This window comes from Bos grunniens, chromosome 21 (assembly GCF_055505025.1).
Source record: "Bos grunniens cultivar Pamir isolate PY7600 chromosome 21, Bosgru_T2T1.0, whole genome shotgun sequence".
Taxonomy (NCBI): Eukaryota; Metazoa; Chordata; class Mammalia; order Artiodactyla; family Bovidae; genus Bos; species Bos grunniens.
The window spans coordinates 38,147,648-38,175,365 of NC_141185.1; the positions used below are offsets into that span (position 1 = coordinate 38,147,648).

The 27,718-nt window shown below is 45.3% G+C and overlaps 1 protein-coding gene across 30 annotated transcripts in view; it reads left to right on the plus strand.

Annotated features, from left to right (window-relative positions):
- Nucleotides 1–24,900, plus strand: part of PEAK1 (pseudopodium enriched atypical kinase 1) — a 314,448-nt gene extending 289,548 nt beyond the window's left edge. For all 30 annotated transcript variants that reach the window (XM_086363942.1, XM_086363932.1, XM_086363934.1 and 27 more), the window contains one exon: nucleotides 18,126–24,900. In XM_086363942.1, coding sequence (XP_086220068.1) covers nucleotides 18,126–19,286 — 1,161 coding nt within the window. In that variant the 3' untranslated portion in view covers nucleotides 19,287–24,900. The remainder of the gene's footprint in view (nucleotides 1–18,125) is intronic.
- Nucleotides 24,901–27,718: the final 2,818 nt, after the last annotated feature.

Genomic DNA, 27,718 nt, shown 5'->3' on the forward strand with positions numbered 1-27,718 from the left:
GCAAGTCTGTTCTGTCTGTTAAGGAGACTAAAAGGTCTTTTAAAATGTTACAAAAGGAAGTTGGTGCTGGAATTTAATAATTTGAAAGTCAAAGGATACTGCTCCTTAAATACCAAATCCACTGTGGTGACAGAGTATTAAGATCTTAACTTTGGGTGTTGTCTTAGTTTGCTCAGACTGCAATAACAAAACACTAAGAATGGATGACTTAAACAACATAAATTTATTTTCTCACAGTTGTGAATGCTGGAAAGTCCAAGATCAAAGTTCCAACTGATTTAGTTTCTAGTGATGGCTCTCTTTCTGCCTTGCAGATGGCTGCCTTCTTTCCAACTCCTCACATGGCTCAGGGGGTTGGAGCTCTTTAGTGTCCCTTCTTGTGTGTGCTAAGTCACTTCAGTCGTGTCCAACTCTGTGCGACCCTGTGGACTGTAGCCCACCAGGCTCCTCTGTCCATGGGACTCTCCTGCTGTGTCCTCCTCCAAGGGATCTTCCCGACCAGGGATCGAACCCACATCTCTTATGTCTCCTGCTTTGGTAGACAGGTTCTTTACCACTAGGGCCACCTGTGTCTCTTCTTATAAGGACACTAATCCATATCAAGGCCCCACCCTTTTACTCTCAGTTAACCCTAATTACCTCTTTACAGGTCCTATCTCCAAATATAGTTAACACTGGAGGTTAACACATCAACATATGAATTTGAAGGTTCATGATTCAGTCCATAGCATTCTGCCCCTGACCCCCCCAAAAAAATTCATGTTCTTATCACATGCAAAATATGTTCAATCCATCCTAACAGCCCTGTAGGTAACTCATTCTAGCATCAACTCTAAAGTCCAAAGTCTCATCTAAATATCATAGAAATCAGATACATGTAAAACTCAAGGTCTGATAAATCCTGAGGCAAATTGCCTCCCCAACTATAAACCTATGAAACTAGTCAAGTTATATGCTCCCAGAATACAGTGGTGGGCAAGCATGGGATAGACTGTCCCATTCTAAAAGGGAGAAATCAGAAGGAAGGAGGGGATGATGGGTTCCAGCAAGTCCAAAATCTTGCAAGACAAATTCCATTAGATATTAAGCCTCCAGAACAATCCTCTTGGACTCAGTACTCTGTCTTCCAGGCCCACTGGGGTGACAGAATCACCCGTGTCTCTGCTGGGCACCCTGATCCTTTGGGTCTTTGTAAGGACCCACCCACATGACTGCCAGGGCAGCCCGCCCCTGAGGCACTGGAGAGGCAGCCCGGCCCTTCAAAACCAAGCAGGAACCAGCCTTGCTTCTGGGCCTGTGGTGGGAGTAGCAGCCCTGTGGTGATCCCTGAAACACCTTTTCAGGGTCATTCTTCCCTCTCCTTAAAGAACAGTGCATGTTCACAGCTAAATAGCTCTAAGACCCATTAGCCTTCCTTCATTCCACCCAGCTTTCTCTGTCCCTTTAGTTCAAACTGACAGCGCCTTTGCCGGTGTAACCCCATCTCTCTTTCTGGCTTCTGCTGAGGTGGCTGATTAAGTCCATGAGTCACAGTCTGTCTCCTTATCAAATGGCTGTTCTGCTACACCCTTAGTATTCTCTTTAGAACAAGTTTTCTCATTTTTTGTGGTGTGGGTTGGCTGTGAGTTTTCTAAATCTTCAAATTCTGGTTCCTTGTTGCTTAACAATTCCTTCTTCAGCTCTTTCTCCCTCTGCACTTCACTATAAGCAGTCAAAAGGAAGCAAGTTGTTCCTTTAATACTTTGTCTCTCAGCTAAATATTCAATTTCATTGCTCACAAGTTCTGCCTTAACAAAATGCTGGAACAGAGTTTAGCCAAGTTCTTTGCCATTTTTAAAGAAATCTCACCTGTTTTCCTAGTTTCTAATAAATGTTCCTCATTTCTGAGACCTCACCAGAATCACCCTTAATGTCCATATTTCTAGCAACAGTCTGTTCATAAGTTTCTAAGCTTTTTCTATCATGGCTTTTAAAACTCTTTAAGCTTCTACCCAATTCCGAAGCCACTTCTTTCTGCATTTTGGGGTACTGCTTACAGCAGTCCCCTACTTCTCAGCAACAAAATCTTAGTCTGCTCGGGGCCACCATAATAAAATACCATAGACTGGATATATTTTCTCCTAGTTTGGGAGATTGGAAAGGAAGATTCTCTTCTTGGCTTCTTGCTGGGTTCTTATGTCCGCAGTTGGGAGGGTAGGGGAGAGAGTATGTCACATTGGATGTTGGGGCTTTAACATTTGAGTCTTGAGAAGACATAATTCAGTTCACAGCTTTATTCTGTTTTTCATTCAATGTGACTATCTTTATGATTTTCCCTGGTCTTAAACTAAAAGACATCACAACATAGAATAAAGGAAAGTAGTCAGCTAATGTGAGTCCAAATTCTCTATCTGTCATTGTGTATACCCAAGCAAGTCATATAAGCTCTCTTGATTTTCACTGCCCTACCTACCTCATGAGATTGTTATAGGCATATGTGTTTATGTAGTGAAACTGTTTTTGTAGATTATGAAGTATATATAAAATATAATAAAATAATGCATTAGTGTTGTTAACAATAATGGAAAATTACTTCTCAACATTCTTTTGGTCATTCACTATTATTCTTCATTAATATTAGGCACTGCTGCTGCTGCTGCTAAGTCGCTTCAGTCGTGTGCGACTCTGTGGGACCCCATAGACGGCAGCCCACCAGGCTCCCCCATCCCTGGGATTCTCCAGGCAAGAACACTAGAGTGGGTTGCCATTTCCTTTTCCAGTGCATGAAAGTGAGAAGTGAAAGTGAAGTCACTCAGTCGTGTCTGATTCCTAGCGACCTCATGGACTGCAGCCCACCAGGCTCCTCCATCCATGGGATTAGCCTGAGCATATTTTAATAGGCTCTGCACTTAGATATTTTCTTTCTCATTCCTTCAAAGTCATAAACATCTTTCCTTAAAATTATGAGAGAAAGCTACTAAGTGTAACAATCCTTCAGAATTTTAGTACTGCCAAAAATTGGAAACAAACCAAGTGCCTGATATTAAGGAAATAATTTAATAAATCATGGTGTGTTAGCCCAATGGAATGTTTTCAGCTATTAAAAGTGTTATTATGAAGATTATTTAAAATCATGGAAAACATTTTTTACATGGATTAAGTGTCACATTAAAATAGCAGAATACCAAAAACTGTGCTGCTGCTACTGCTAAGTCGCTTCAGTCGTGTGCGACTCTGTGCGACCCCATAGACGGCAGCCCACCAGGCTCCCCCGTCCCTGGGATTCTCCAGGCAAGAACACTAGAGTGGGTTGCCATTTCCTTCTCCAATGCATGAAAGTGAAAAGTGAAAGGGAAGTCGCTCAGTCGTGTCCGACTCTTAGCGACCCCATGGACTGCAGCCCACCAGGCTTCTCCATCCATGGATTTTCCAGGCAAGAGTACTGGAGTGGGGTGCCATTGCCTTCTCTGACCAAAAACTGTAACCATAACTTAAAAAAAAAATTGACCTACAAAATGGTAATATACAAATGATTTCTGTGTTAGAGTAGTAGTGATTATGGACAGTTTTTATTTTGTTTAAAAAATGATGTCATAATGTCTTTTCAGTGAAAAAACTAAGGAATTGAAGATTATGGATTATTTGATAGTGAGCTTCTTGAAGGCACAGGTGTCCTTACTTATTATCTCCATAGGGCCCATCCTCCGAACACAAATTATAAACAGCTCCTGCTTCATGCTACCCAGCTTTGCACTCATTAATTCCTCTCTTTGGACTGCTTTTCTGGGAAGATCATTGTCTGTACAGGTAACCTATTTCAGAATCACCTGTGGGATCCTCGTTAAAAATGTGCTTACCTTGATCCCATCTCACACCTACAGAATCAGCATTTCTGGAAGTGAGGCCTGGGCAACTACACTGTTAGCCAGCACCTTCAGGTGGTCCCTCCACAAAATTTCGGGACTGTTGATATAGCGGTTAAGAATTTAGATTGTTGTCAGAAAGGCTTGTGTTTAAATTTGTACTCTAGCTATCTTATGAACTGTGTTACCTTGGCCCAGTTACTTGCCTTTTCTAAGCCCATTGTCTTTATTTGTAAAGTGGAGAAAATACTGGATTCTCGCTAAAGCCGTTGTGAAAAATCACAAGAGTCAGTTGTACCTGGAGATGTATATAGTACTCAGAGCATCATTTGACACAAAGTAAGCTTTCAGTAAATGGTAGCTACTATTTCCACCACTCCATTCTCATGTCGGAGAAGGCAGTGGCACCCCACTCCAGTACTCTTGCCTGGAAAATCCCATGGATGGAGGAGCCTGGTGGGCTGCAGTCCATGGGGTCACTAAGAGTCGGACATGACTGAGCGACTTCCCTTTCACTTTTCACTTTCATGCATTGGAGAAGGGAATGGCAACCCACTCCAGAGTTCTTGCCTGGAGAATCCCAGGGACGGGCGAGCCTGGTGGGCTGCCGTCTATGGGGTCGCACAGAGTCAGACATGACTAAAGTGACTTAGCAGCAGCAGCATTCTCATGTACCTAGAAAACTTCTCATTCAATCATGTCCTGCTCTTTGCCACCCCATTGACTGTAACTCACCAGGCTCCTCTGTCCATGGAATTCTCCAGGCAAGAATACTGGAGTGAGTAGCCATTCCTTTCCCCAGGGGATCTTCCCAACCCAGGGATCAAACCTGCATCTCCTACATTGCAGACAGATTCTTTACCATCTGAGCCACTGGGGAAGCCCAGAAAATATAGGAAGCCTATATTTTCTTAAAAAATCCAGCTCTGTGAATTTTTTTCTCTGGTCTTCTGAGAATATGTTGATGGCTCCTCTCTGTGTACCCACTCTATACATAGTGGATTTCTCTACCACTGTTCTATCATGCTACAGTTCTACAGTACTGTACTGTGCTATGCTAAGTTACTTCAGGCATGTCTGACTCTTTGCAACCCTATGGACTATAGCCCCCCAGGTTCCTCTGTCCATGGGATTCTCCAGGCAAGAATACTGGAGTGGGCTGCCATGCCCTCCTCCAGGGAATCCTCCCCAACCCAGGGATTGAGTCTGCATCTCTTATGTTGCCTGCATTTGCAGGCAGGTTCTTTACCACTCGCGCCACCTGAGAAGCCCATTCAATACTACCATTACCCAATTAAAGTAACATGCCTCCCCTCCCCACTGTTATACTTGAGCTTCCCTGCAGCAGGGAACGTGGCTTGCTAATCCATATATCTTTATTATATTATTAATCTAATATCCTTAGCATTAGACAGCATTATATACTAATATAATATTGCATACATAGTGGGCATTCAATAAATATTTCTTGACTTTTCAGCAAACATTGACTGTATAAAACATTGTAATATCTGAATGCGTTTACAGAAATACATATGAATAAGGCAAAAGCCTTGCCCTCAAAGAGCATGTATTCCAGTGGGAAGGACAAAGGCATAAGTAACTTTTAAACAAGACATTATAGTAAAGGTTAAGAGTGGTGTGAAGATGTAAAGATAAAGATTAATAAATGAAAGAAGTCATTTTAACATTGTTAAATCTCAGGGCCAATAAAAAAAGGGCCTCTAGAGTCTACTTCATATTATTCTTAGGGGCAAATACAGTATATGGAGAGAATAGTGGAAAATGGAGCTGGGAAGATTTGGGACCAAATTTAGAGGCTTTGATTGATGATCTTAAGAGGTTAGCCTTTATTTTGTGTTTTGTGGGAAACCATTAAGGATTTTTAAACAGAGAGATAACATAAGATTAATGATTGTAGAGATTAATGGTTTTAAAAATAAACTGTGGTGGAAAAGTTCAGAAGCATTGGAAGCAGGGAAGCCAATCATTATGCTGTTGTAACAGTCCAGGTAAATAATGATGAGATCTTGCAATAAGACCATCAAAAAAAAGGGACAGGTGGTGAAGGAGCCAAGGTAGGCAATTGACCACCTCTGGTGAGTGCCTGGATGTAGGATGAGGGCACTGATGCTAAGATTTCATGAAGGAGCAACCCCAGGAGGATGGTGATGCCGTTAACTGAAATATGAATCAGAAAAGCCAGAAAGATGAGCTCTCTGTGTAGTGTGCCCATGGGACAGCCAAGTCAAGAGAAAATGTGTAGCCAGATAAATACATGAGTTTGGTACTCAGAAGAGAGGTCAAGGTTACCTAGTGCTCTCATCAACTTGATTTAGTTCAAACTGGGAATGTATGATATTGTAGTGGTAGAGTCTGCATATTGGGAAAAGGCCCACACAGCTAAGTGACCTAAAGCAGGAGAATTTGAAAGGGATATAGCAAAGGACAAAGAACCCACAGATCAGAGTTGAAGATTCAGGAAGGTGTGAGCAATATAAGGAGAAGGCAGGAGTTGAATCTCTGGTAAACCTCAAAAAAACACAAAAAAATACAGTCTTGGTAGCAGCGGAAGTGGATATCAAATGCAGTGAGTTAGGGAAGTGTGGAACAGGGAGGCTGAGGAGACAGTGAGCACAGTGCATTTTTAAGAGCTTTGGTGAAGAAAAGACCACATTGATTCCTAGACAGTATTTAACCTTCAGCTCCTGTTTGTGTCATTCTTGTCTCCTTTTATCCCCTCATCACCATTTGGTGAGCCACCATGCAGTAGATTGGACCGTCTGTCTCTGTGGCTGCATGTTGGCTGGCTTCCAGCCCGTAACTTCTCTGTTCTAAATAAAATCCACCCTACTTTTGCCACCTTTCAAAGGATCTGGGTAGCCACTGAACAAACACGTAATCTTCAAAGTGCACTCATCAACTTTCAAACGGCAGGCCTTCGTCGTTCCAAACAGGGAGAACCTGAGAACAGAGAGGAACAATTACTTTTGCGTATCGTCATCAACTTTTATGGCAGGCTGCCTCTCCATTCCTACATGGAGCTTGTCCTATTAGATCATACCTGAATCAGGGGAGTAGCCCTGCTGTTCCTCAGTGTTAGCCTTGAGTGGACAAATGACAGCTTTTTGCCTAGAAGCAGGGTGGACAGTTGGTAAAATTATGGCTCAGTGTCCATAGGACATTCTTTTTCCACTGTTGTTATGAGATCATTTTATAACAAATGCTGCTATGTGAGACCACATGAGAAATTGATGAAATTACTTTGAGGAAGGCAATGAAAATCTTTTGTAAGCAAAAGTATACATTTCTGACTTATTTTTGCAGCAGTTCCAACTCTGTGGTAGTAGGTATCTTCTTTTTTTAAAGGAGTCCTGGTCTTTGTTCTCACAGAGAGAGCACACAAAGCTCAGTGAAGGTGCTCACTTCCCTATTGCAGCAGTGGAGCAGCTTCTTTTCTTCCAGCTATGCCAAGAATCTTGTTAAAAGCTTGTAATAAAGTAGAGGTGAACTGTGAGACCAACATCTTTTATTGCATTTTGACTCTGGAGTCTCCATTGATCTCATTTGGGTGGTTGCTGAGAAAGCAAGACAGTAAATGAAAAAGCATTAATAGGAATAACTGGGATTGGTAGGAATTTACGACTAGATCAGACTATAGGATCAGGCAGTTAATTGCTGGCTTAGTGACAAGGAACTAACTATAGCGAGGAAACCATTTTCATTTTCATAATGCAACACAAATGTGCCCAACGTTGGACCTTCCCAGAAAGCGACTGATCAGCAGCCAGCTCTACAGACTCATAGCCACCCTAGGTCAGTGTCCACTATATTTCACTGCTGAATGCATACAGAAGTGCCTTAAAGTCTCTACTGGAAATTGGTTTCAAAAGGACAGATTTGGGGTACTCATGTAAACCAAGAATCAAAATGAACTGTCTAGTGGGAAAAGAGCCACAGCTTTAATTAATGAAGTGAGAGGACACAGCTGAGAATTATAAATTGGGATTCAAACTAATAGAATTCCTAATCTGGGCCCTCAGCAGGTTGTTCAACTGGTTTGTGCCTCCGTTTCTCCAGTGTGATCATCCTGGGTGTCACCTGTTCAGCCTAAATTACTGGCTCAGGAACACACATGAATTTCTTTTGCTCCATATGCTGAGTGGGAGCATAAAAAGAATTCAGTGCATACAAATCACAAATAAAATAGTGAAATCTTATACAGTTGCCTTCTTGAATTTCTTTTCTAGACTCCAAAGTGTTGGGGGGTGGGGGGGACGGACATGCAAACATTTTTACAGCAAGTCAAGCTGTAAAATACCTGGCCTCCTGACAGGTCTCATGGCAGATTTCTACAGCACGGAGTTCTGATTCCTGGGGGCCCAGACAGTACTTATATAGTAAACACTTAATCCATTTTGAATATGATTGTAACAGCACTGAGCATGTATGGTCTTACCTCTGTAGTAGCAAGTAAGGCCGTACTCCTCCTGGACAGATCAAAGAATTGAGATCTATCAGTGATCAGCCTGTATTCTCATTGTGAGGTCATACCTAATACTGAATATCAATTTAGAATTCGCCGCTTTTCATTCTTCGCCCTTTCCCATATGCTGCTGTGCTCTGGGGTGATGTGACAGAGTAGCACAGATGGTACAATGCATGTGCAGTCGTCAGCGTGTATCATTTCTGTCCCTCTGCCATTCATTCCTCGCAACATCGTCTCACTTAAGGTTCACTGAGGTCCTGTAAAGTGCACAGAGCAAGCTGGAAATGGGAATCCCTGCTGATAAAGTGGAAGTCAGCTGAAGGCACACTAGGCCAATTGGGCCCATAATAGAAAAATAAAAGCTTATGTAGAATATTTTTGAAGAGTCCTGTGTTTTATACCTATTGCTTCCTTTGGAGAAAAGGAAAAATTGAATGGAATGACAAAGAACAGTGTTGTTTTGTGTGGGTTTGTACAGCACAAAACCCCTGAGCCTCCAGGGCAGCCTGGACTCAGCAGACAGCCCCCATTGTTCAGATATGACTCATTTGTGTAGTCAGGTCATGAGCATTTATTACCCAGATCTGTCTGCCCTTGCCCCCTCCCCATCAGCTTGCCAGCTTCCATCTGTTTCATAAGAGCTAATCGTATATTCTAGCTGTTCTGAGTAAATAAGCCTTATGGCTAAACCAGGTCAGATGTCACCGTTCTTAGTATTTGTGTAGCCACACTGAGTGTACACTCGGTGCCTGGCTCTGTGCTGGGCCCTAAAGATACACATATCTGCTCTTAAGACAGACAAAAAATGTGACCGCTGTAATAATAGAGACATGTACATGAGACGTAGCTAAACACAGAAAGGAGATTTAGGGCATTTAGCACTTTCTGTCTTTGATACACATGACACATGTGAGGACTTTAAAAGAAAAAATAAGTGGGAATCCCTCAGGCAGATGATGGGAGAAGAGGCGCCTCAGTCAGAGAGATCCCCTGGAGGGTAGGATTAGGGTGCTGGCTGCAGGGAGTTCAGTGTGGCAAAAGTAGGAGATAGGGGAGAAATCAGCCTAGTAAGGGAAGCCAGGCCAGGACTTTATCCTCTGGAGATAATGGGAAACCCCTAGGAAGTTTATTCGATTTTTTTTGAAAGATGGCTCTTGTGGCTACGTAAAAGGTATATTTGAGGGAAATCACATGAGAGTTGGGGAGACCAGTTGGAAATCTTTGGTAGCAGACCAGCAAGTGATAATGGTAGCCATAGAGATGGAGAAAAGAGAATTTGAAAGCGTATGGGAACAAAATCAGTCGAAGCTGGTGATTAACAAGATGCAGGGAATGAGGTTGGAGGAGAAACCCAGAGTGAACTTGATAATTCATCTAGACACTGGGGCAGATAACGGGGCCATTCACCAAAAGCGGGCATACTAGAACAGGAAATTTGGTGGGGAAAAGTTCGGGTTTGGTTATGTTGACTTTAAGGCATCTATCTATAGGTTGGGACATATATGGAGAGAAATCAAGTAGGCCCTTGTATAGATAAGTCTGAAGCTCAAAGATAAGTTTGGATCGCAAATGTAGATGTGGAAGTCAGCAGTATATCACGATGGTTGAAGCCATGAGCTTCCTGAAGGGAGAGCGTCAATGAGAAAAGAGAGCAGACCCCTCAAACACCAGTATTTCAGGGAGCCTTTGGGAGGAAGGGTTGAGTAAGTAAGAACTGATAATGCCACTCCCCAGTCAACAACTGTGAACAGCCATCCAGTTTTGCCAGATGTCCACCTTCCCCCCTCCCCATCTTCCTACTTCATTGCCTTAAACTGAATCGGTACTGAAAGGGTGGAAAGTGTACTCCTTCATTACAGGTCCTGGGCATCGTGGGCATTCTGACAGTGTTCGACACGTTACCTTGTCTTCTCTGTCCCAGCTGCTTTTAGTGAGGCTTTGCATCAAAGGCCCCCACAGTCTACTTTTTTAAAGTTAGCTTTCTAGCTAGATTAAGATTATTATAACAAACATAAATGCTCTATAATGGCAAGTTTGCCTCAACGGTATGCAGAGAAGTTGCCAGGAGCAACACAGAAAATGAGGTCCTGCGTTGAAATGAATGTTTGGAATTAAACTTCCCAGGTTGTGTGTGGGGAATCCATTGTCAGCCCTGTTTCCCCACTAAGATCAGGCTTGTGTGAGGGTTATGGACTTTGACTCGGGTCTTAGAAGGTCTCAGAAGAGATTAACTTGGCTCTGATTCTGGAAGCATTTTTTTCCCCCATTTTCCAACAGGCGATTTTTCTGTGGTTAAGAAGTTCCCACTGTATCTGGGGGCTCTGGCCTGGTGCTTCAGGATGCCGTGTTCTCCAGACAGGAAGTCCCTGAGGAGCCGTCATGTACTTTTTTGAATGCTCAATTGATGGGAGTCAGTCTTTCTCCTCTCCTTCTCTGTTCTCACTCGTCTTGATTAACTCAGACAAGCACGTAGTTTCCCCCAGCCTCTTTTTTTGTGACAGTGTATTGTCCACGTTGGTGGGTGTGGAACCATCAGCTGACTGGCTCTCCTTTTTGATGTTCTTCTGGCTTTCTTTGGGAGAAGTAGCTTGTGAGAGGGCAAGCAGGCAAAGGTCAGTGTGCCCAGGATTGGCGTCCCCTCCTGCTTGTGCTCCCCACGCGAAGCCTTCCCTCTACATGAATTAGGCATTGCCACTTCCGTGGAACGGAGAACGTGTCCATAAAGAGACCGATAGCGTGTTTGGAGACTCAGCCTTCTCCAGCCTGGTTTTTTGTTCTCTTGCTGCAGTTTCCATGCAGGTGACTTGTGGATCTTGATGTCGCAGCTCCCTCTAGTGTCACTGTGGCTCAGGCTCTCCTAGGGCTTTTCTTCCCATTCAGAAAATGTACGCAATACAGTCTGCCAAAATCGCCAGCATTTTAAATAAGTTTTCCCATACATAGTAAAAACAAATATGAGATGATTTCTCTCCCATTACAAAATGGAATCTTACATGAAGATATGGGACCATTCCAGCTCCAGTTTTGTTCCTATTTCAGAATTTTGTGGAGCCAAGGAGTCCTATGGAAATCATTCTTCCAGGGGAGTGGAGGCTTCGGTTTCAGTTGAAGCCAGCTTGGGTTTCAGTTGAAGCCAGCTACCCTCTGTAAGGAAGGAATGTGAATTCCTTTCAAGAAAGGTAAATGAAAATGGGAGGCCAAGAAGTTACTCTGATCTCTGCAGCAGAGAAAATACTGAGTAAGAGAAGAAGGAAAAAACAAGCAGCAGGAAGACCCCTCTCCATTTGTTCTGGAAAGACTGGTTTGTTTTCTGAAATGACTTTTGAACTAGAAATTCATCTTCTGAAGCCAAGTCGTTTTGAGGTTTTTTTTAAACCAAAGGAGTCAAGTTATTAATATTTGAAAAATGGCTACTTTGTGGTGAATAGAATAATATAACACTCCTACCTAAATTAACATCATTGCACCCTCCATAATAAGGATTTATGGGATACTCATCATATGAAAAACCCTGTTATGGACCTCTCCATAGGTCTGTGTTTTGGTTGTAACTGTTTTCTTAGTTATGAGCTAATTAAAAGCACTAGTATTTTGTTTTCTTCTTTCATACTCCAGCCTTCTCCCTTTTTCCTTTGCCCTTACAACTAGAGTGACCAGTTATTCTTCAGCCTGTCTCCATATTATAAGATGAAGAGATAGGAAGTGCCAGCTCCTCAGCGTGGCTCTCTAAACAGACTATTTTCCTTCAGAGCATCCAAAGTGACTGAACAATTTATCATTTCTTCTTCATAAATCACTTTGAACCTTTATCTCAAGTTGATCTGTGAAGCCAAACATAAATTCTTGTTGTAGTATCCATGTTCTTATCTACTCACAAAACTCTGAGATAGCTTCTAAAATTGTGTGTGGGGGTGTGTGTGTGGAGTATGTATAGATACAGTTAGAATAGAAGTAACAATTAGAATATCTTCTCTGTTTTTAATGGCAAGCCACGAGGTGGCAAGTTTTTTTTCTGTGCAACTTGGCACAGTGAAAAGTACAGTTTGGCTTAACAGTTCTCTTCCTTAGTCTTAGACTGGCCCATCTTAAATCAGAATATAGTGCTGATCTAGACTTGTTGGTCCGGGCTGACCTGGCATGGAGGTGGGAAACCTTAATAGTCCCTGTTTAGCCACCCTCTGCCAAACCTGTCATCAGAGAGCCTCACTGCTGGGGCATGTAGCTCTCAGACCCCAAAGAAAGATGACATTTTCTGTCTTGCTCTCTGAAAAAATGGGCTGCTGCTGCTGCTAAGTCACTTCAGTGGTGTCCAACTCTTTGTGATCCCATAGACGGCAGCCCACCAGGCTCCCCCATCCTTGGGATTCTCCAGGCAAGAACACTGGAGTAGGTTGCCATTTCCTTCTCCAATGCGTGAAAGTGAAAGTGAAGTCGCTCAGTCATGTCCTACTCTTCGAGACTCCATGGACTGCAGCCTACCAGGCTCCTCTGGTGTGTGGGATTTCCCAGGCAAAAGTAATGGAGTAGGGTGCCGTTGCCTTCTCCAGAAAAAATGTGAGGATTCTATAATGCATCACTTTTTAACATTTACAAGTTGTCATTGTTTTAGTCATTATGAATGTTACATTTGTACAGTTTAGTAGTTTACAGGGGTTTCCCTGATGACTCAGACAGTAAAGAATCCGCCTGCAATGAGGGAGACCTGGGTTTGATCCCTGGGTTGGGAAGATCCCCTGGAGGAGGGCATGGCAACCCACTCCAGTATTCTTGCCTGGAGAACCCCATGGACAGAGGAGCCTGGCGGACTACAGTCCATGGGGTCGCAAAGAGTCAGACACAACTGAGCGACTAAGCACAGGACAGCACAGCAGCAGTAGTTTACAATTATGCTGTGCCTACTTGATCTCATTTGATTCTCACACCTGCCCTATGAAGCAGGTTTCGGTATTCTTTATATTGTCTCTTTTACTTAGAAAGACTGGGACCCAAAGAAATTAAGAGAAATGACCAAGGTTACACAGCTGGTAGCGGGGCTAAATGCTAGGCCTTTCAAGTCCTTGGCAAATTTCCCTTCTATAGGGTGACAGAGTTTAACTACAGTGTCATTCAGCCAAACTCAGTGGTATTTGACTGGCTTTTCAAAGGCTGAGGAGTTGGGACCTTTGAACTTCCATTCTAGTGGGCAATGTGATATTGAGCAAATTATTAAAACTGGAATGTGTCGTGTCCTAGATCTAACTCCCACACAACTACATGATGGCTAGTGTAAGGCTTTAAATGCCTAGTGACATATAAATATGAAATATTGCCAACGGCACAGTATAGAGAGAATTCATGTTGCGATTGATGAGCATCAGGATTATACATTATACTGCATGTGCTGAGACTTGGAAAGCTTTCCAAAGATAATGCTTTCTGAAAGATGTATGTTTGAACTTGAACTCAGCCTGGGGATATCTCTATTTCAAGACCAGAAGTTTGCATAAAGAAGAAATGCCAAAAACTGATGAAGTTCGTGGTAGAAGACAAAGAAACTTTTTTTCACATCTCTCTCTCATGTGTGCGTGTATGTGTGCTTGTGTGTGTGTGTGTGTGTGTGTGATTGACCACTGTAATAAATATGTATAAATACAATAAAAGAGAGAGGGATGTTCCTCTCCTTCAGACTCCTTTACCAGGACTCCTTTTTTCAAAGCATCTATTTTGATGGAAATCAGAGCCTGCTGCTTCCCAGAACCGAGCATCCATCAGCATCCTCCTAACAAAATGTACATTTTTCTTTGTAAATAGAGAAGGCCAGAAAAGCTTTTCCAAATTTGCTTTTCTGTGTCACCACAATAAACGAGCAAACTGTAGACACTGCAGAGCACCTGTTGCTGGGAGGCTTTGGTGTCTGTGAGGTGCAGCAGCATGCTCCTGCCAAGGAGGAAAAGTGGCGAGTTTGTTCTTGGTTCCCAGGGTCGTGGAGGAGCTGTCCGGACCAGGCTGTTACAATCTATGAATAGCGTCGGAGACTCAGCCTTCCGTTGTCAGCTTCTCATATCGTATCATGAGGATAATCCTTTTAGGGGTGATTTTTATTTATTTATTGCTTTTCTAACCCTTTAAGACTGGAAATACAGTAGTTGTTTTAGGATGTAGAACTCTTGGCTAATGTTTTTGTTCAAAAAACTCTTCCTTGATCCATAACCACTTAATAAGATTCTTTTGAGAGGCCTTATTGCTTGAATATTGGCCTGTTAAGAGAAAATGTACACATGTCATTTTGAAGCATGGTTGTCTCGGTTTATGCTCAGCGGCGTCCTTGCTGGGTCGTATGGTAGTTCTGTTTTTAGTTTTTAAAGGACCTCCCTACTGTTCTCCACGGTGACTGTGTCAGTTTACATTCCCACCAACAGTGCAAGAGGGTTCTCTTTTCTTCACATCCTCTCTAGCATTTATTGTTTGTGTATCTTTTATCTACCCCAGCATTCAGTGCAGATAGCGTTGCAGCACTGTTTACAATAGCCAGGGCGTGGGAACAACCTAAGTGTCCAGTGACAGATGAGTGGATAAAGAAGATGTGGTGCATATCTACAATGGAATATTACTCAGCCATAAAAAGGAACAGAGTTGGGTCATTTGTAGAGATGTGGATGGACCTAGAGTCTGCCATACAGAGTGAAGAAATCAGAAAGAAAAAAAGCAAATATTATATATTAACACATATATGTGGAATCTAGAAAAATGATATTGTTGTTTAGTCACTAAGTCACGTCCAGCTCTTTTGTGACCCCATTTGCTGTAGCCCACCAGGCTCCTCTATCCATGGGATTTCCCAGACAAGAATATTGGAGCAGATTGTCATTTCTTTCTCCAGGGGATCTTCCTGACCCAGGGATGAAACCCAGGTCTCCTGAATTGCCGGTGGATTCTTTACCACTGAGCCACCTGAGAAACAATAGAAAAATGATATAGATGAAACTATTTTCAGGGCAGGAATAGATACAGATATAGAAAACAGACATGTGGACACAGCGGGGAAAGGGACAGGTGGGACAAATTGGGAGTTAAGATTGACATATAATATACATTCAGTCATGTTTGACTCTTTGTAACCCCATGGGCTATAACCTGCCAGGGTCCTCTGTCCATGGAATTTTCCAGACAAGAATCCTGAGTGGGTAGCCATTCCCTTCTTCAGGGGATATTCCCAACCCAGGGATCAAACCTAGGTCTACTGCATTGCAGGCAGTTTCTTTACTATCTGAGCCATGCTGCTGCTGCTGCTGCTAAGTCGCTTAAGTTGTGTCCGACTCTGTGTGACCCCATAGACCACAGCCCATTAGGCTCCTCTGTCCCTGGGATTCTCCAGGCAAGAATACTGGAGTGGGTTGCCATTTCCTTCTCTAATGCGTGAAAGTGAAGTCACTTAGTCGTGCCCGACTCTTAGTGACCCCGTGGATGGAGGAGCCTGATAGGCTCCAGTCCATGGGATTTTCCAGACAAGAGTACTGGAGTGGGGTGCCATTGCCTTCTCCGTCTGAGCCATGAGGGAAGTCCAATAATATACACTACTGTGTGTAAAATTAATAGCTAGTGGGAAGCTGCTACAAAGCACGGGGAGCTCAGCTCAGTGCTCTATGATGATCTAGAAGGGTGGGATAGAGGGACTGGGGGGAGGGAGGTCCAACAGGGAGGGGACATATGTATATATACAGCTGATTCACTTCATTGTACAACAAAAATTAATACACCATTGTAAAGCATTAATTTTTTTTTTTAATGAAATGAACCACCAGTGACTCAAATGGAGGAAAATAGGCAAAGGATATGAAGAAATAGGGATCTTCCCTCATAGCTCAGTTGGTAAAGAATCCACCTGCAATGCAGGAGACCTGGGTTCAATCCCAGGGTTGGGAAGATCCTCTGGAGAAGGGAAAGGCTACCCAATCCAGTGTGCTGGCCTGGAAAATTCCATGGACTGTATAGTCCATGGGGTCGAAAAGAGTCAGACACGACTGAGCAACTTTCACTTCACTTCACTTCATGAAGAAACAGTTAATGGTAATGAAAAGGGGGAAATTGCAGTGGACCCTTAAAGATGTGACGAGGTGCTCAATAACTCATTAAAAATAGTATCTCCAAAGATACTTTTCTTCACTTATCAGATCAGCAGAGGTAAAGCTTGTAAACACGATACGCTGGCAAGAACAGGAAGAGAACAAGCATCCCCCCCGCCCACCCCCACCCCCCTGCACCACTGCTGATGTGTAAACTGACTCAACTTGATAGAGGCAATTTGGTAACATTTATCAAACATCTAAATACAGATGAGGTATTTATACAATACCTAAATACAAAGGGGTTTGACTCAGCACTTCCCCTTCTGGAAACTTATCCTACAGGTATCCTCATACACAAGCAATATGGGGATGTATAAGGCTTTTCACTGCAACATTGTCTGTGGCTGGAAAGGACCTGAATGTCTGCCAGTAGAGAGGGGTAACTGAACTCTTCTTGTATGTCCATTGGAATACACTGGAATGTATGTAGCTATAAAAAATAAAAAAAATAAAAAAACTATTAATAGTATGCTGTCTATGGAACAGTTTCAAGACATGTTGTTAAGTCATAAAACCTGGGTACAGATTATTGTTCAAAAAAAAGAGAGAGAGAAAATATAAAACCTAGACTTCTGCCACTGAAATGCTGGTTTTGCTCCAACTAGATGAGACCAACGATTCTCTCAAACTTTCTTCTTTACCCTGCCCATGACCCATGAGTGCCTGAGTTGTGACCACCACAATGATACTCACTGAAAAGTTAGGAAGACTCATAGTTTACCTGGTCAATTCTATGTCAGTCTCCTGACCAGTGATATAAGGTATTCTGGCCTATGTTATAAGCTATTTATTGAGCTGCTGTGTAAGTCTGGGCTATAAAACTCCACAGAAAGAAAGCATAAATGGAAAATGACTTTTTGTTTTTCAGTTTTCTAGATGAGGGGCAAGATAGAGTGGAAGGAGGAATCTGGTGTCGGGCAGACTTAGGTTTGCAAACTAGTGGCCCTGCGTTTGTGTTTTTTGGTTTTGTTTTTTAAATTCTTAAGTCCTCAGCCTACTTTGGGCTTCCCAGATGGCTCAGCAGTAAAGAATCTGCCTGCAATGCAGGAGACTCAGGTTTGATCCCTGCGTTGGGAAGATCCCCTGGAGAAGGAAATGGCAACCCACTCCAGTATTCTTGCCTGGAGAATTCCATAGCCAGAGGAGCCTGGCAGGCTACAGTCCATGGAGTCATAAAGAGCTGGATATGACTGGGCAACTGACCATGCACACACACACAGCCTACTTTAAAGAGTCAGTGTAAGGACTAGAGGGCTTCCCTGTTGGCTCAGCACTAAAGAGTCCACCTGCAATGCAGTAGCCGCAGGAGAGGCAAGTTTGATCCTTGGGTGGGGAAGATTCCCTGGAGGAGGGCATGGCAACCCACTCCAGTATTCTTTCCTGGAGAATCCCATGAACAGAGGAGCCTGGTGGGCTACAGTCCATAGGGTCGCAAAGATTCAGACACAACTGAAGCGACTTAGCACACACGCACACATAAGGACTAGAGATAATACACATGATGGGTTAAGCACGAAGACACTGTTTCTTGTCACTCAACACGGGGTCACCAAAACCCTTTCTGCCTCACTGCAGCACTGTTGCTCTCGCTACCCCAGACATCTTCTAGTTAACCCCTCTTCACAAATCATGAGCCTTGTTAAATGATAGTGTGCATTTTAAATTGTGTTCTTTGCTTTCTTCCTTCAGATCTGTAAGAGCAAAGCTAAAGAATCGCAGCAATATTATCACAGCTTGGCTATCCGGCAGAGTCTGGCTGTCCACTTTAACATCCAGCAGGACTGTGGTCACTTCCTTGCTGAAGTTCCTAAGCGCCTGCTTCCCTGGGAGGATCCCGATGCTGCCGAAGAGGAAGAGGATGGCATGGAAGCAACGGAAGAGGTGAAAGGAGAAGCTGATGGGAAGGGCCCAGACCTGGGCTCCGAAGCACAGTCGTCCCACAAAGAAAGCCAGGCAGCCGTCAGCAGGAAGCAGAGAAGCCACGTTGTGGTCATCACCAGAGAGGTTCCCTGTCTCACAGTGGCCGACTTCGTGCGAGACTCCCTGGCACAGCATGGGAAAAGCCCGGATGCATACGAGAGGCAAGTGTGTCTGCTACTTTTGCAGCTGTGCTCGGGCCTGGAGCACCTCAAACCCTACCACGTCACCCACTGCGATCTGCGTCTGGAGAACCTGCTGCTCGTCCACTACCAGCCCGGGGGGCCCACCCAAGGCCTGGGGCCTGCAGAACCCAGCCCCACCCCGCCCTGTCCCACGAGGCTCATCGTCAGCAACTTCTCCCAGGCCAAGCAGAAGAGCCATTTGGTAGATCCTGAGATCCTCCGGGATCAGTCCCGACTCGCCCCAGAGATCATCACAGCCACACAATATAAAAAGTGCGATGAGTTCCAGACAGGCATCCTTATCTACGAGATGCTGCACCTGCCCAACCCTTTTGATGAGAACCCAGAGCTGAAGGAGAAGGAGTACACTCGGGCTGACCTGCCCCGCATCCCGCTCCGCTCCCCCTATTCCCGGGGCCTGCAGCAGCTGGCCAGCTGCCTCCTAAATCCCAACCCTTCTGAGCGGATCCTCATTTCAGATGCCAAAGGCATCCTCCAGTGTCTGCTCTGGGGCCCCCGGGAAGATCTCTTCCAGACTTTCACCGCCTCCCCCAGCCCCGCTCACAGGAACACCCTGCTCCAGAACTGGCTGGACATTAAGCGCACACTGCTCATGATCAAGTTTGCCGAGAAGTCCCTGGACCGGGAGGGTGGTGTCACCCTGGAGGACTGGCTTTGTGCTCAGTATCTGGCTTTTGCCACTCCAGACTCTCTCAGCTGTGTGGTGAGAATCCTGCAGCCCCGTTAACAGGTCCCAGTCACTGGTCTAACTTCATGTGTCACCTTCTTCAAGTTGCCCACACACTTCCCCTTCCTGGTACTCATATAGAATTCAAGGAAAGAGGAGAGACAAGCCTTCCATCCCCATCCAAGTCCAGTGAGTCGCTGAGTCCATCTTAACATTAGGGAAAGTCAGCCGCTCAAATGTGCAGCTGCCATTCATGGGAACACCTTCCGCCCCAACTGTCCCCAAGTGCAGGAAATATGAAGATGCATCCTTGAAGGGACAGCTCCTCTGGTTTGAACTCCATGAGCTGGGTCCAGTTCCTCCAGAACTCTGAGTATCACCTGTCTTTTTAACACCGTGTGTTTATTCTCACTAGCAATAGACAGATTTAACCAGTACTTACCATCATCTACTAAACTTTCACAACAGACTCTTCTCCTTAAAAGGATCAATAATGGGCTCTCTTACCAGGCAGAACTGCCATCCTTAGCATCAGCCCAGTTTTGGTTCCGGGAATTACATCCTTTGTTCTCGCAGATGGTAGAAGGACAAGGAGAGAGAATCCATCCTTAGGGTCATGCACCCATTTGGTTTCCATTATCAGTAAGTGTGCACACTGTATGGAGGACAGCCCTAAGTCTCCCCTTGTGCTGCCACTGCCTGAATCTCCTTCACCTCGGTTCTGTCCCCACTTGCCAGTGAAGTTTGGGTTTATCAGCCCATGACAGAGCTGACCCAAGGTGGTGTCACCAGGGCCCCAGCAGGGCAGAGTGCAGTTCAGACCTTACAAATAACTGGCAGGACCCAAGGAGATGGTGTTCCTGCACGTGCAGTTCTCTAGGGGCCATCAGGGGAACAGAGTTTAAAGGACCGTTCTTTGATTACTGTCAGACCTGTCAGCGTTGGCAACCAGGGCTACCGGTACCCAGATCACAGTTTTCCCCTGAGCCGTAATTGGCCAGCCTCCTTCTACCAGCAGCCAGTGTTAACTAGTCTACCAAATGCTGTAGACAACAGCTCTGCATGGAAATGGCTGTCCGTTGAGCCGTAACATCTCCCTCAAGGGCACGGTGTGGCTGGCTATTAGGATGGCCAGAAGGCAGAGGAAGGGGAGAAGGCCACTGATGAGAGCGCTGACCTCCACCTCGCAATGCCCACATTGTCTAGAGAGACTGCCTCCCAGCTGCACAGGCACATTGCTCCCGGTGACTCAGAAACAGCACTGAGGGCAGTTCATCAGGAGTCTGGATTGCCGAGGTGGGTGCCGAGAGCACCCTGCCTGGGGTCTGTGCACCCCTCCTACGGATACATGTGCAATTTTTGTATGTATTTTTTTTAGCTGTATATACAGTGTTTATGTTGCAACTTCACCTGAAGCAATATCCACAGAAACCCTCCCCTTCTTCCCTTGGCACATATTTGCGCTGAGATGAGTGTCCCTTCCACCCCCACCCAGTGTGTGTGTGTGTGTGTGTGTGTGTGTTATTCAAAACTGTGAGTATCTGTTCTGTTTACTTCAACTTTGGAATCCCAAGAGTCACTCAGACAGAGTGAGTGTGTGTACACGTGTATACCCGTGTGTGTGCACATGCCCGCTGGAAGCAGAGGCCAGGCCTCTGGGGGAGCAACCTGTGGCAGGGTTGATAGACACATCCTCTGCCTGGTAGGCAAGACGGCCCCGGGCCCTGCATCAGCCAGTGCAGAGCTTGTTAAAGCCAAGCCTGATTGTGCAGTATTATTTAGATAGCACGTTAGTGGCCTTTTGGTAATTTCTAAACTTTTAACATTATTAACCACCTTTCATGTGATTCACCTATATCAAAGAGGATCAAGAAAGGAGAAGAATGTATTTTATTGTGCTCTTCTTTGCTTCATTTTCTTCTTTTTTAAGTGAATGGGAGCCGTGAGGCCCATCTGGAGGATTCCCCTGTCCTCCCGGCCAGCAGTTCAGGACTTCCAGGGAAGAGAGCTGGTCGGCCCACACAGAGTCTTGTCTCCTCTGTGTAGGAGAGTCTTGTCTCCTCCTCCTCCTCCTCCAGAGTGTAAGGCTCTGCCCCTAGGAACGGCCGCAGGATGGGCGTGCCGCTGCAGGCCAGCACTCTGCGCTCTCTCGGTGTCCTGCAACCTGGCCCCACTTTGCCTAGCAGGCTTTAGTAGGTTGCCCTTAGCTAACCCACGTGCACATAACCCCCTGCCCAGTTATACACTGAAGTGGCAGCGCACAGACCACTACCCTGTCAGCCAGCACGCCCCCTTAGCAGCCTGCTCTCCACGGTTTGCACATTGAGACGCTTTCTCAATGTCACTCTCATGCTGCCTTGCCCGTGTGAATTTGAATGTTGACCATTTAGTGCAGTTTCATATTTAATGAAGAATGTTTCCTGGTCCCTTTATTGATTTTCTAGGTATCCTTCACCACCACCACCCTCCTTTTTTCCTCCTGTTTCTGTTTTGACTTGGATCCAGTCTTCTTCATTTTAACTCAATAGTATTATAAGCACGGACACCCTCCACTACCATTATCTTATAGCACTGGCAAACCGAGCACCTTTTCACATTAGCTGTGTTTAGTACTGTTTTCATAGTTGGAAGTGTTAAGGGCAAAAGATGAATGCCAGCTAGTCAGGAAGGGACTCGGGCTGCTCTGAGATGGGTGGCTAGATTAATAGTTCTCTGAGTGAGGGCCAAAGGACGTAAGGTGGGGAAGGACGAAAGTGTTACAGGTGAGAATGGAATAGGCAAGATAACCCTATTTCTAGGCAAGAGGTATTGTCAGATGGTCCTCCAAATATTTTTCCAAAATGATGAAATTCAGTCTCATATTAACACAAATATTTTGCATTTCCATTTTAATTGTAGCAGAAACTTTGAATTCATTCATCAACTGCAAAGAAATCCTGCCCTCAGACACGGACATACATATTTATACATATTATATATATATATATATATGAGTTTTGAATTGTGACTAGTGTAGCACTTTAAATTTTCTCAAGTAACATCAAGTTATTGTCTTCAATACAGATTGGATTTTTTCTCTTCTTTTGAAGTCTGTACTATAGATTCTTCCATGTATATTGAGAATTTGAACAATTAAGCCGCTATTGGAACTTTTCCTTAAGCCACACGAGCAAGAATAATATCTTGTACACTTTTAGGTAAACAGGACAATGGCTGGAGTAGCCAAGACCAAGACTGAATGTACAGCAGAGTGCCTTGTTAGCGTGCTAACCTCGTCTGGGAGGAAAGGAATTAGATGTTCCACAGGAAGGCAGGGGGCTATGAAAGGGCTCCCTTGCTCGCCTGAGGAGAGCCCTTGGTGCACTAGCATGATGCCAAGGAGCTGATTCATCAAGAATAACAGCAAGATGGTGGAAAGAGCAGTTGCAACCCGTGGCATCAACAACAAAATAATGGTAAAGGACGCCCACTGACCCACAGGCTAAGTCAGAACTGGAAGCCAGGAATATGGCAGTGGGTTTTAAGTTTTGCCCTCAGAAGTAAACCAGCTGAGATAGACAGGGGAGCACAGCACTCACATTCCCTAATCGAGTGATGTTGAGGGCCCAGAAGTGAAATCTGTTGGTTAGAATTTTAAGGGTCTGAGTAGCCTTTCACTGTCACTGGGGGCCAGTTGTGCTCCCAAACTCAGTCCCAGTTTGTGAACTTAGAAAACTCTAAACCAAGAGATCTGAGCCTCTGGAAATATTAATGATAATCCTGGGAATTAGACTACTTAAAATTGTATTTTAAAGTCTCTAGCATTATAAAATATCCATGAAAGATCTTTGGGGCCTACTAAACAGTAGGGCATAGAAGGATTGCAGTCCACTTCCCACATTCGAATTAAGAATACTTTGGTGCTAGGAAATTACCTGACTTAGTTTTGCTAATAGGAGTTTTCCCTAGATGTTACCAGCAGTGATCTGAAAGAAAATATGGGTTAGTTCCAGAAATTGGGATGGGCAGGGAGTAACTTGACTTCCTGGGCTAACTCTGACATGGTTTTTTTATTCCCCTTACTAGTTGACAAGAAGTAAAAATTCTGGTTCAGCCTAATGAGTGAACAGGATGGCTGCCCGTGAAAGCAGGTGGCTAGTTTTACCTCATTGAAGCCCATATTCTCAAAGGCCCAAAGTGCTGTGCCAAGAAAATCCAAGTGCCACTGTCGCTGCAGTGCGTGCTGCAGCTGTGCTGACGGCAGCACCAAACGGGGTTCCACGGACCAAACCGACGCCATTAGGGAGGCCACGAGTGGTGCCGTGCAGGATGCTAGACAGAGATTATACCAAAGAAACCAAGCCTCTTTGTCCTGATGTTTTTTAGGTGATGAGGCTGAGTTATGACAGACGCCATGGGAAGAGAATTCACATGCATTCCCACATCCAGGTATTCCACTGATCAAGTAAACCATCCTCAAAAAAGCACCTATTTTTTTAAAAACAAGTCCATTTTGTGTATTGGGGTGGGGGGTGGGGAAGATGATGCTAAGGAAAACCTTGGGCAGATTATAAATTCCCCAGCATTTCAGGAGAAAGAACTATCCCCTCTCCCATTGACATGATTGTGACAATCACCCAAACTTCAGCTTGGGAACATCATATCCCTGTAATACTGAAAGCTGAGGTTTTTTTTTTTAAGAGATGTGGTAGTTTCAATAGGTTTGTTTAAAAAAAAAAAAAAAACTCTTGGGAAATTTCTTTTTAAAAATCTAGTATTTTTTATAAACCGAGGTGTTCACCACTCATCATCACCACCATTTAATATAAGTGCCCAGAAAGTACAAGGTGCTATACAGCTGTTAAACACCCTCTCTCGGCAGCTGTTTGAAATTAGAGTAGGTTCCTGCGTCAGCCACTGCAGAAGCTTTTCCCCTTTTACCCGGGCGGGCTTCAGGGGCTTGCATCCGGGACCTCCCGTCAGGTGTTTCCCACGCCGCAGCGTTTATTCCAGCTTCTCACTTTTCCCCATCCATTTGCCTCCACTTTTATTTTTTAAATCAAGAAAGTTTCAGGGAATCAGAAGAGGTCGGACATTTTTTAACCTAGCAGAAGTACAGAGTCATATATTTTGCTACAAATATTATATTATGGAAAATCCACTTTGCCCGTGTAGTGTGTGAAAAGTGTGTGTGTCCGCGCTCCCGATAACTTGAATGTTGAACCAGCCCTATGGCTTCAGGGTAGCATTTTTGAAAGATAAACCACACTGCTTCAGGAAACGCTCCAAATAACTACTTGGTTATCCCTTCCCTTAGCAGTTTTAAAAGGTGTTACATGCGAACATACCGGGACGGGATTTTTCTGTTGATACGCCGGGCATTTTGGTATGAGATGAGGGCAGAAGCAAGGTCTTGTCCTTCTCCGTGATTTGAATCATGGCAGTCCTCATTCCGCTCTCTCTTTCATTCCCCACTGGCTCTGCCCATGCTCGCTTTTTGAAAATCTTGTTTCTTTTGTTCTTTCCTGGAGCCTCACCTCTCTACTTAACATACTTTAGAGTTGTAGAAACCTATCAACGAAAGGTCCCCTCTGTCACCAGGTGGCGCCGCCCTTTGGTTTGCTGTGGTACTTTGCTGTGTTCTCTGTGGCATCATGTTACTGTGTAAATAAATTCATTTTCATATCCAGTAAAAGCAGACAAGCTCTTGTCTTTTCAGCTTCTCTCCACACTGATGTGCGACGGACATGGTTACATCTTAACTCGCAGGAGGTATGCCTTCTCAGATGCTCCTCCCTGCTGACCTGGACTTGTTTTCAGTTCATTCCCTCCCTGAACTGAGAAAACCAGGCATAGAAGGGCAAGTGAAGGCCTTCAGCTTTCCCCCAGAGCTCAGAGGGCTGCAGGTTTGCTGTGTGAGATCGCCCCCTAGTGACCAGTCACCATATAGAGGTCCTGTTAGTCGCCCAGTGGTGTCCGACTCTGGGACCCCATGAACTGCAGCAGCCAGGCCTCTCTCTGTCCTTCACCATCTCCCGAAGTTTGCCCAAGTTCATGTCTATTGCATCGGTAATGCCATCCGGCTATCTCATCCTCTGACGCCCTGGGTTTGTTTAAACCGTTTGGTTAGCTGGCTGAGGCTGAGCCTCTCAGTGGCCATCTCAGAGCTCTGCAGACAATATGAGCAGAGCAGGACCTTGTGCAGCGTCACCTGCTGCAGAATTCACATCCTTTGCCTGTTCCTAAAGGTACACGGTCACACACTGGGTCCTCACAAAGGCAGACAAGCTAATGAGCAGACGCTTCTGTAGCAGACAGAGGAGGCCACCTGGCTCAGGCAGGACGAGTCCGCAGTGGGCAGAGGCAGTGACAGCTGCCACGTCATTGGAGTAGAATGGATGAAAGTGCAAACATGTAGTCTCTGAATTTAGACCAGATTTTAGAGCTCTTAACCCTTTACCGTGGACACTGTTTCCAGCCTGGTGTTTCTGCTTCTCTCCACCAGCAAGCACTCTAGAACTTTCAGACATAATATTTAAGGAATATTCCAGAAAAGTGATTGCCAGACTCAAGTTATATATTGCTGAGGAGGAAAAACTACTGATGTGGGCCTCAGAGCTCTCTCTGTTGCTTGGGCCTGGGAGGAAGGGTCAAGAGAATAAAGCTGAGAGACAACTCCCTGGGACATAGGTTCAGCTTCTGGAGAGGAGCCCAGGGAACTAACCTTCCTTGTTGTGAACTGACTTCTGGAGGGAGAGAACCAAAGAAAGAGACAGTTGGAGCTGAGAGGTCTCGACATTATAGAGAGGGAACACAGTACGCTTGGGTGGCTGTCCCAGGCTCTGCTGGTGAGTGGCCAACTGGGGCCCCTGAAAGAAACGGGCTTGGATGGTGAGGGTTCAGGGTTGCCCAAGCCAGGCTCCAAAGGGGGTGGAGCAAAGCCACAAATGGGATCTCTCTGACTTTTGGCATGACTGGAGAGAGATTCTGTTACCCCTTCAGCACCTTGCCCAGCATGGGATCCATTCCTAAGAATTCTGTCAGTGGGCCCTCAGGAAGACCACTCTTCCCTTTGATTCTGGATTGTCCAGAGGTCATGGACCACTGACATTTGAGTGGGGCCTTTGGCTTCCCTGGTGGCTCAGATGGTAAAGAATCTGCCTGCAATGCAGGAGACCCAGGTTCAATCACCTAGGTCGGGAAGATCCTCTGGAGGAGGGCATGGCAACCCACTCCAGTATTCTTGCCTGGAGAATCCCATGGACAGAGCAGCCTGGTGGGCTACAGTCCATAATGTCGCAAAGAGTCAGATACAAACGAGTGACTAACACTTTAACTTTTTCTTTGGCTTCCGCATGCCTGGGAGCTGACTTCTTTCAACCCAGGTCACAAAGAATCTTGAGTTCTTTCCTACCTGGGATTTACTGGTACAAGAAGCTCTCTGGGTGTCTGGCACAGGGTGTGCACTCCATGAGCTCTCTGCTTTTCTCCAAGACTCAGCAAATTATGCTTCCTTGTAAGCGAGCCCATGCTCTACAAGGGAAGGGACTTCATTAGTGCCTCAGGAGCCAAGGGCTGCAGTTGGCAGCTCACAGCTGAAACTTAAAAACTGAATTGCATACAGGGCGGAGGGGGAGGGATCTTGGTTGCCAAGATCCAGTTCTCTCAAATGTGCAAACCTCTGAGTGGAAACAGGCTGCCTGGGCACAACTCCTGACCTCCTGGAGATGTTAGGTAACTCTCTCTCCACACACACATATCCCAACTAACTGCTCGCTTACCCTCTGAAGGTACAGAAGCAACCGAAAGCCTGAGCCTTACTGGTCACCAGTCCCAGTGACCCAGTGACCCATTCTCCTGGGTGCTGGAGAATATGCTCGGTGAGGGGGACCTGGGGTCCCAGGAATAGAGGGGCGCCGAATCTCCGTCGGGGCCGCAGAGCTCTTGCTCCCTGGAGCCATCACCTCACACTTGGGCTGGAGTCCTGGAACTAGGGGTCGGAAGTTGGGCAGAGTGAAAACCTGCAAGCCTGTGGCTCGCCATCTGTTCTTCCTCTCCCTGCAAGTGCCTCTTCTCCCTGCAGCGCACTCCACCGCACACCCAGGGGCACACCCGAAACCACCCCAGTCCCGCCGCCCCGGCCTTCCCTGCCCAAGCCACTCACGCCCCCTGAGGCCGAGGACAGAGCCCACTGTGTATGTCGGGCTCTGCAGGCCCCTCTGCTCAGGCTCGGAGCAGCCCAGCTTCCCCCACTGACTCTTCTTTCTCCTCAAACTCCTGACCCTGCACCTTTCCCACGCACTCTGGGCAACTGGCCTGGGTGCTGTTCAGAGAGCCCTGGGCTAGTGCCAGTGGGAACAAGCTTCATCCCCACTGCCATCCAAGGAGATGGCGCCGTTTTGCCCATTTTCACTGAACCAATCAGGATTTGAACATGGATCTGTGTGCCTTGTCAGTGCTTTTTCCTAGAGCTCCAAAGAGATCAAGAAAGAGCTTCTTGGGATTGAACTAGC